Raw genomic sequence first — 9,646 nt, 5'->3', positions numbered from 1 at the left:
AACCGTGGTCCCTTAGATTCCTTCAGTGCCTTCCCGTTTGAGAATAATATGAAGGCACTGAAGAGGCAGCTAAAGAAACCAGGGGCGACGTTAACGCAGCTCTATAACCGGCACTGTGAGTATCTGCTTAGTGATGTGAGGCATGAGAAAAAAGGCAAAAAGACTGGCTTTTGTGATCCTCACAATTCCGGCCCACTTCCCTCCCAGTGTAGGCAGCCCCAGTGCGCAACGTTTGCTTCCCATGACTTCACCTTAAAGACGAAGGGCCCTGACAGATATTGTTCAGTAAATGGCACATTAGTTGAGGCACATAACTTTGCAGTGTGCAGACTGTCTGAGGAGCCTTGTGTCATCGGCTATGAACTTGTGCGGGAGCGTGATTTCTACGTGAAACCGTTTCCTTCCTCATTAACTGGAATCTCTGTTGTCTCTCGAAAGGCAGATCTCAGGGTCTAGCCACTTGCACAGGTCTCGAAGGTTTTGTGTCTGCCATATGGAACAAATTTGGTTGCAATGCCTCTTCCGCATTTGCAGTAAGACGTCGCTGGACATGTGCTTGCATTGCTGCTCATGAGACTGACTCATTAGAGCAGTGTTATCGAAATATAATTACACTTTGTAAGACGTATCGTGTGATCAGAAAGCCTACGGAACATGCCGCCAGTGTAACTTCCCCCAAATGTGATATTCCATTGGCTGGACAGTAGTGGCTAAGCGAAGATAAAACAGTCCACCCTTGAAAGATGATGAAAGATGAAAGTCACTGAAAAGGTTAGCCAGCTGTGGAACTCGTCCACCCTTGATTTTGTTTCACAGTCGCCCGCAACCCTCCAGCCACTGGAACATCCTTTTCAGGGGGAATTACACCAGCTGCGTGTTCCATAGGCTTTGTTTCTACCTCAAGAATTTTAAGCTTTCTTTTAAGGTGCAGTATACAATTGCACACTTTGTCGAGCATGATGAAGTGGAGGTGGTTCCATGCACATCGATATCTGGAAGTTTTTGCAAGTGGCCAAGACTTCCCACAAACAAAGTTCCTGCCATGATCAAAAAGGGATCTCTCCCAGGCCACAGCTACGACAACTACAAAGTGGACATGAAAGGAATATTCCGTAAGTTTTCTTGTTGAGAACTGTATGTTCCGTCCTCATGGTAGCAATTCTACCTCAACAGCAACCTACGAAAAAGTGCGAGAGAATCTGGCAGTCTCTGAGTACACTTCTGACTTCAGCGGTGCAAAGGAGTTACCACCTAAGAGAATACGACGTGCTCGCACATTTGACAGTGACGAAGATGACGCATTCCCTGCTGTACCTGACAGCTTCGCAAAATGTATGTGTATCCCCTGGTGGCTACTGCTACGTCGTAGTTAATTCGATATGTTGCCAAGGACATTGTTAAAGCACCATTGCTGTGAGCATTGGTTGAAGCACAACGAGCTTTTGTGCTGTTTGAACATTTCTAGAAGTTTTTATGCAAATTGTTACATTTTACAGCTGGTTATTCTGGGAAATCTCCATCCTCATGCCAGTCCAGGAGGAGTAGCACAGGTAATCAAATCTAACTGCAGATGTTCATGAGATGTTCATCTTGCTATAATTTTCTCCTGCTGCGTCTCTGCTAGGTTCCAACCAGCGTAGCTGCTCTCCCACACCGTCTTACAGTAAAGAGATACCTTGTGCCTCTTCACAAGATGCACGTCGCCCTGGGTCTGCTTTAACTGGTTCTTGCCTCGACACCACTACGCGATTCCAGGAATCGTACACCCAACCTGCCACGGAGAGCCGTAAGTTCTTTGCTGGGTTTCTCTCAAAATACCAGCCAGCTCCTGTGGCTTGGCTTCAAACGTGCGAAAGATTGAACAATGACAGCCAGCCTTTTTTCACTTTTTCATATACTCCTCAGCTGCTGCTGTTTGCAGATATGTTACCATTTGCCCACCACACATTTTGCTGAATGCATGATTTCAAAATATTACAGAGCCAATTCTACCAAGCTTGCTGGACACCACTATTTTCAACGAGCCAGGTATGTAAGCCAACGTAATATGGTTGGGTAGTGGTGGATGGTTCTGTACCCTGTAGTGCCTAAATTTTCCTCTGTTCATATGGTATTCTCTTGCCCAGATGATTCAGCATTCCAAGCATCGGAAATTCACATGGAAGTTGGTAATGATTGATGTCATGGTCTCTTTGGCATGCAGAGGCGGTCAATGCCTTTGTGTCCATGTATCGAAGGTTTCACTTTTCTCATTTCTGTAGGGAATGATTCTAATTTTCGTGCCAGGGGAATGAGCAGGAAAATGACAGGAAATGACAGGAAATTCATCACTTGAGCAGCCACTACCAGAGTATGGTGAGTGCCTTTTGGAGGTACTCGCAGATGTCATCAAATGGTTTTGCCATTCTATGTGAAATCAATATTAGGATGCACTATACTTATTGGTAAAACATTTTCCAGAATTCCAGCGGCAGGTTTTGAAAAGCCTGAATATTCTCCGCATGAATCTACAGCAGCAAGGAGACTTGATCTCAAGCCTTGTCCCACTCCAGGCCTCGTCACCAGCTGCACCTCTAGTTGTGACTGAGCCATTTCATTCTGTAGAGCTGCTGGAAAGCTTTCAACACCACTTAACAAATCAGAAGGAGGAGCAGTTGGTGAGCAACCCACCTCTTTATAAACCCTTTGCAAAGTGTTTCATGGAAATGTTTACTTTCCAGCAGACCAATATTTGGGAGTATTACACATTCATCGCATGCTTTCCTTTCACTCTGTCCTGTATATAGCCATTGAAATATTTACTAAATTGAGTGTATGATTCTTGTCAAGTACTACTATAGTAATCTGAATTATGGTATTAGTCACATTAAAATGCAGAGGTCTAAATGTGAAGCAACCTCTGTGCGGTTTGATGTGACTACTACCGAAATTTGCCCCATAATTCGTACATGCAGCGATGTCTGAAAATGTGTGAAAATGTGGAGGAATCTGATATATTTGCAGTACAGAGAGCTTGCCGTCCTTGGTGGAAGTTCGGTAAAAACGGCAGTAAAGAGAATCATATGTCACCTTTTCACTGATGATGTGGCGGAGAAATTCAGCTGGGAAGGTAAAAAAGGGAAGCTAGTCTTCAAGGAATTGAAGTTTCCTGGTATCATCATGCGTAAGTGAATGAAGCTAAATCAAGTTTAATTTATTGCTATGCTCAAACAGGAGAAAAGTGCTATTGCTGCTTGCGCACACATCTTTGTACAGATCATGTCTGCCATTTGTGGGTGTCGAAACAATTTTTGAGTACACAAACATCCATGTCCTACTGGGCATAATCAGGCTTGCTTTGCAGATAACCATTCATTTCAGATGCATGTAGTAGTGTTATCCGCACAGTAGGGGATCCTCAATAACAGTAATATTTCAAAAGTTAGTTGCTTTTATAAACTAGGTGTAGTTTTATGCTCAGTTCTGATATGCTTGCACATGTTCTCAGCATGCACATGTTAAAACACAGAGCACATAGTCACGACATGCAACAAGGTGCTTTTTGATAATTTAAATCATTAAGCGCAATTTGACTGTGCAGGTGCTGTTCATGCTAACAAGACTTTGGCCAATGCAACAAATTTTGAAGTTGAGTCAGAAATTAAAGGGTGGCTACGACATGCAAAGGACAGGAGACTGAGACAGAAGACCAGCGGCTGATGTAGGTAATTGTGTTGTTTCTCCAGGAAACCTTTGCATATTAGCATGCCTCTTCACAGGACCCACAGCTTACATGGCCAGAGAAAGTCCACATCACGCCATGAGGTCAAAGGGGAACGAGTAGTGGAACGCCTTCTTTCATCATCAGTGCAACCTTCCGCACAGTTATGGGGAGGATTGGAACTTTTGTGACTACTGTGATATAACTACCGTGTACCTGTCATGTAAAAGACAACACAGCACTCTCGCCTGCAAGAGCCACATGTGTAAAACCACATGGCTAATTGAGCCTTTCAACCTTGTACCTTTGATTCTTGTTTTAAACTTAATATCTGATATCTAGTCAATGTAGATTTGTAGCTAGTGTCTTTAAGTTAGCTTTTGTTATATTTTTCTGAAAGAGGCAAACACGAAAAATTCTAAAGGATGAAGTAAAACTTTAATGGGGAAACAAGCTTTCGGACAGAGTCTGTCACTGATCAGGTGAGCAATTTTGGAAACAGTTGGCATGCATATCATTCTTAATATAAACATAAGAGGGAAGGAACAAATTCGTGATGCAAGGGAGGCGACACATCAGAATGAAATAAGAAGGAACTTTGTTGCTGGAACACTGTTATTTAATCCTGATGTTGAGTGTGCCTCACTTGCATTGCGAATGAATTTGATCTCTCATATGTTCATGATAGGAATGATACATATATATACCAACTGTTTGAAGAATTGTTCACCTGATGAAGGATGGACACCGTCAGACAGCTTGTTTTTTCCATTACAGTTATGCTTCATCTTTTCGAATTTCTCTTGTCCGCCACACCCAACAACTGGATTCTGGGGAATTCATGTGAAGTGTCGAAACATATTACGTTACATTATCAGTCATGCCAGCTACGTAATTTGCTCTACGTGCATGTGTGTCACTATTATAAACATTAAGTGCACTTACAGCTGTTGTGACAGCAGTACTAGTCATACGAGAATACTCATCTCAGGAGTTTGGTGTTTTATTTATCGAATGCGCTAGCATCATCGCGTCTTATCAGTGGCACCCTATATTGTTAATTATCAGTATGTGTTTTAATATAATATTTTATACAATAGAAAGAACATCTTTACGGTGTATGTAACATCAGTGTACTTGGTTAAGCACTTAAGCTGTCGATACAGCAATACTAGTCAGATGACAATACTCCTCTCAGGATTTTGATGTTTTATTTACCGAATGTGCCAACAGCATCGCCTCTTACCTGTATCACCCTATCGTTAATTACCAGTCTATTTATGTATATATTTGTGCACAAAACATCTTTGTACTTGGTGTGCATCCAATAAACGAGTTCGTTGATATGATGTTCTCTGTTGCAGCGAACGACAGGACAACAAGAAAAAGGGTCAGACGCACGCTCAGACACACACAGACTCTGCAGCGGGAAGAAGCGCCTCCTGATGGTTGGTTTATCCGGGTGACGTCATCCAGTATCGGCGCCTTGTGGGGATTGCCGTGCGCGCCGGAAGCGCGAACATTTAAAAATCGTTTCTGAGACAACCAACTGGATTTGTGCGGAGAAAATTTGCCGGCGTACATTATGAACGACAGGGAACATGACCATAATAGTTCCGGAACACACTTCCGGATGCGACTATCCCTTTAAGGGACTGGTCTGGGAGGGTTGCGGTCACATGCAAGTTCTCTATTTTGTGACACCGTATTTTCAACAACATAGGGCCTTTAGGTGGCGACCTCAGCCGTCTGTAAACGATGCCGGCGTTAAATTTGCCCCTGTAATCAGTACACATTACACCAACCCTGATAACGCTGTATCTGTACTAGGTGAACCTAGAACGAGCTCGTTTAAATTCTTTTTCCTGTTTCTTTTTCTTCAATGCTGAAGTGTTATAATACCTGCCTATTCAGCAGATATATGCTTTATTGTACACAGTACATGTGAAATTACAGATATTACACATCTGACATTTCTCCTGCTTCAGCATCTGCTAGGGATCAGTTCAGCACCACTACAGATCAACTTGTCAAGCACACCATAAAGAGCTGGCTAATGTGGGCAGGTGACCGCGGCGGGGGCCGCACCGAAAGACGAAGACGGAGGCACACAAGGAGGCGGCACAGCCTGAAGATGCACAGCTGTAGAGCAGCTGAAAAGGCAAGGGCACCACAGAACACAGATACGAGTCTGACACACCAGGCCACGACGCCGTCTTTTCTGCTGCTGCATTTTGTGCTGTGTTCTGACTGTTGTTTCAGACAAGGGACTGTCCATTAGGTCTTCGTACTGCATCATGGTCTCGCACCCCATGGTGTTTTACCCTTTATTTTTATTCCTTTTTGGTTTTCTTGATTGGTTATCGTCCACTGAGAGTGCTGCTCTCAGAGCTCCATACTCCTGGCAATTTGTGCCATGTTGTCATATTTTGTAACAGATTTATTTATGTATACATGATGTCATGCTGTTGCCCATTGTCATACCTACACTCCTACACCAATATACACTGGTCTGATTTTTTTGTACCCCTTCCGTTTTGGTTTCTCCTGCTTTTGAGAGCTATAATTGCGTACAGCTCAATAGACTGTAGTCAGTTTCTCAGTGGGTCTTCGTGCATTTTGGTGTGATGATACCTTTCCCTTTTGCCCTTGAGAGCTCTAATTGTGTAGGGCTCCATAGACTCTAGTCAGTTTGTCACTGTGTTTAATGCCTTTTAGTAAAAAAAAAAAATACCCTTCCCATTTGCCCTAGCTGTATGCGAAAGCGCTTAGCTTTCTTTTGCCTTTGAGAACCATAGTTATAGTCATATTGTGACGACGACAATGAGGACTCATCTCACGCGACTCATGTCACGAGCATTATCATTCTGCTCATTAAAGGGGCCGTAAACAGGCCACCAAACATTTCAGAAATAATTATACCCTATGAAAGAACGCAGATCATAATACCCAAATATACCTTTGGTCTGGCCCGTGCCAACTCGGTGACCCATATAACTGCTTTCAAAGATGAGTAACCAGCGAGCCTCTCTCCACCACGCATACGTCACATGGCTACGTAGCGTTTTGCCGTCCAATCGGGGGGCCGAGCTGCGCACATGACGTTTCAAATTACCAGCCAATAAACATACTTCATTATCAGCTGTGAGTCAGAGCGCTCAGTTTGTTTGTGTGGAACTAAATTTTGCGCTCCGGGGTTCCGAAATTCAACGATATGGCATATTCAACATCTCCGGCTGTCGCAAACGTCAACAGTTGGGCTGCTATCACATGACGCGATTCGAACCCGGGTTCCTCCCAGTCACGACGACATGACATGGCCAACACACTAACCACTGTTCCACGCGAGCTGGTGACGCGATGCCGCGTGGCTCAAGCCAAAGTACGGCAGGCCAGTTGAATGAACCATTCGAAGATGACGAAGATGTCCCATCGCGCACCTACCTAAGATTCCAGAACTGTAGTCCCGGATATTCATTCGCGCTCGTGGTGTGCTGCGTGCTACTGCCCAGAAAACGTAGTGCGCGTATGATACATAAATTAAACGCATTTCTTTTTCACTTAGAGGCTGTACCTGTTTAGATTTTGAACGGAAGAGGATTCACGTTCATCTAGTCCAATTCCGCATTTGAAATAAAATCATACGTGGAACACTCCATTGTAATTGGTGAGCAAAGCGCTACGTCAAAATGACGTAAAGTTAGAGCGTGGGGCGGAGCTACAATGCGAAAGAGTGCAGTGAATATTTCATTCGTATGCAAGCGCCTTTTGTTTTTGAGCGATAGTAATTGCAAGGAGTTTTCACTGCCTAAGTTTCAATAATATAACACAAAGAAATGGGCCCCTTGTGTACCTGTTTACGGCCCCTTTAAACCATTGCCATCACCATGCTGTGCTGCCCGTATCATTTGGTGGAGGTGCTGGCTGGTCCCGACCCGACCTGCTGCTGCCATGGCCATCGACACCCCAGCCCCGACCTGCCGACAGAACTATGAGACCCAAGACGACCCGACCTGACCAGAAGCCCCCAGCCCCGTTGACAACCGACGCCCGTGACAGCAGCACCCCGTGATGACTCAGCTCCCGCCTTCGGACCACCGACCTTCCAGCGAGCAGCACAGCGTCCCCATCGCCTCATCGCCCCATCGTCCACATCAGTGCCGAACGTCATTCCTAGCCCCGCGCCTTGTCCACGTCGCCCCCATCCATTAAGGTGGCACCGCTACCAAGGAGGCACCGGTCTACTACTGCGGGCAGCACACCGTCACTTCATATTTCGCTCACTTGACCACCATTGACCATAGTGCCCGTTGACCATCGTTGATCATCGACCGACATTGACCATCGTGCCCAGGAGGTCACGACTTCGAGGGGGGGTTTTGTGACGACGACAATGAGGACTCATCTCACGCGACTCATGTCACGAGCATTATCATTCTGCTCACTAAACCATTGCCATCACCATGCTGTGCTGCCCGTATCATTTGGTGGAGGTGCTGGCTCGTCCCGACCGACCTGCTGCTGCCATGGCCATCGACACCCCAGCCCCGACCTGCCGACAGAACTATGAGACCCAAGACGACCCGACCTGACCAGAAGCCCCCAGCCCCGTTGACAACCGACGCCCGTGACAGCAGCACCCCGTGATGACTCAGCTCCCGCCTTCGGACCACCGACCTTCCAGCGAGCAGCACAGCGTCCCCATCGCCTCATCGCTCCATCGTCCACATCGGTGCCGAACGTCATTCCTAGCCCCGCGCCTTGTCCACGTCGCCCCATCCATCAAGGCGGCACCGCTACCAAGGAGGCACCGGGCTACTACTGCGGGCAGCACAGCGTCACTTCATATTTCGCTCACTTGACCACCATTGACCATCGTGCCCATTGACCATCGTTGACCATCGACCGACATTGACCATCGTGCCCAGGAGGTCACGACTTCGAGGGGGGGGGGGGGTATTGTGACGACGACAATGAGGACTCATCTCACGCGACTCATGTCACGAGCATTATCATTCTGCTCATTAAACCATTGCCATCACCATGCTGTGCTGCCCGTATCATTTGGTGGAGATGCTGGCTCGTCCCGACCGACCTGCTGCTGCCATGGCCATCGACACCCCAGCCCCGACCTGCCGACAGAACTATGAGACCCAAGACGACCCGACCTGACCAGAAGCCCCCAGCCCCGTTGACAACCGACGCCCGTGACAGCAGCACCCCGTGATGACTCAGCTCCCGCCTTCGGACCACCGACCTTCCAGCGAGCAGCACAGCGTCCCCATCGCCTCATCGCTCCATCGTCCACATCGGTGCCGAACGTCATTCCTAGCCCCGCGCCTTGTCCACGTCGCCCCATCCATCAAGGCGGCACCGCTACCAAGGAGGCACCGGGCTACTACTGCGGGCAGCACAGCGTCACTTCATATTTCGCTCACTTGACCACCATTGACCATCGTGCCCATTGACCATCGTTGACCATCGACCGACATTGACCATCGTGCCCAGGAGGTCACGACTTCGAGGGGGGGGGGGGTATTGTGACGACGACAATGAGGACTCATCTCACGCGACTCATGTCACGAGCATTATCATTCTGCTCATTAAACCATTGCCATCACCATGCTGTGCTGCCCGTATGAATATTTTCAGTCAAATTCCCTTTTACTACATTTACCTGTCCTAACACTGCACAGTGTTTCTAAGCATTATAACTTAATTTGTTTTATGATTCATTTCTTGAAATCTTATAACAACAGATGTTTTTACCATGGAGACTAGAGCATTGTAGTGAAGAGCAAGGTTGACGTTTCTTATTGCATACTTAATTGGCGAAAAGTGCTTTAATATCTCCTGTTGAGACGAGTAATAAACAGTTTGTAAATGCCACGAATTGTGTTCATCAATATAAAGTTCAGGGGATTTAAAATTGCTTGCCTTTTGGAA

At 46.4% G+C, this 9,646-nt stretch overlaps 1 protein-coding gene across 1 annotated transcript; it reads left to right on the top strand.

Moving 5' to 3' along the window:
* The first annotated feature begins 809 nt into the window (after positions 1–809).
* On the top strand, positions 810–2,036 carry LOC135373229 (uncharacterized). Its single transcript, XM_064606463.1, has 5 exons — positions 810–1,112; positions 1,174–1,332; positions 1,497–1,550; positions 1,625–1,786; positions 1,981–2,036. The coding sequence occupies exons 1-5, from the start codon at positions 1,043–1,045 to the stop codon at positions 2,034–2,036; spliced, it is 501 nt and encodes a 166-aa protein (XP_064462533.1). The 5' UTR covers positions 810–1,042.
* Positions 2,037–9,646: the final 7,610 nt, after the last annotated feature.

Source organism: Ornithodoros turicata, unplaced genomic scaffold, assembly GCF_037126465.1.
Source record: "Ornithodoros turicata isolate Travis unplaced genomic scaffold, ASM3712646v1 Chromosome22, whole genome shotgun sequence".
NCBI lineage: Eukaryota > Metazoa > Arthropoda > Arachnida > Ixodida > Argasidae > Ornithodoros > Ornithodoros turicata.
The sequence above is the reverse complement of the archived record's forward strand: the minus strand, read 5'-3'. Positions and strand labels throughout refer to the sequence as shown.

Coding starts and splice junctions, on each gene's coding strand:
- LOC135373229 (XM_064606463.1), top strand. CDS start 1,043: ATGATCAAAAAGGGATCTCTCCCAGGCCACAGCTACGACAACTACAAA. Junction 1,551..1,624: donor GTCCAGGAGGAGTAGCACAG/GTAATCAAATCT, acceptor CGTCTCTGCTAG/GTTCCAACCAGCGTAGCTGC. Junction 1,787..1,980: donor CCAACCTGCCACGGAGAGCC/GTAAGTTCTTTG, acceptor AAAATATTACAG/AGCCAATTCTACCAAGCTTG.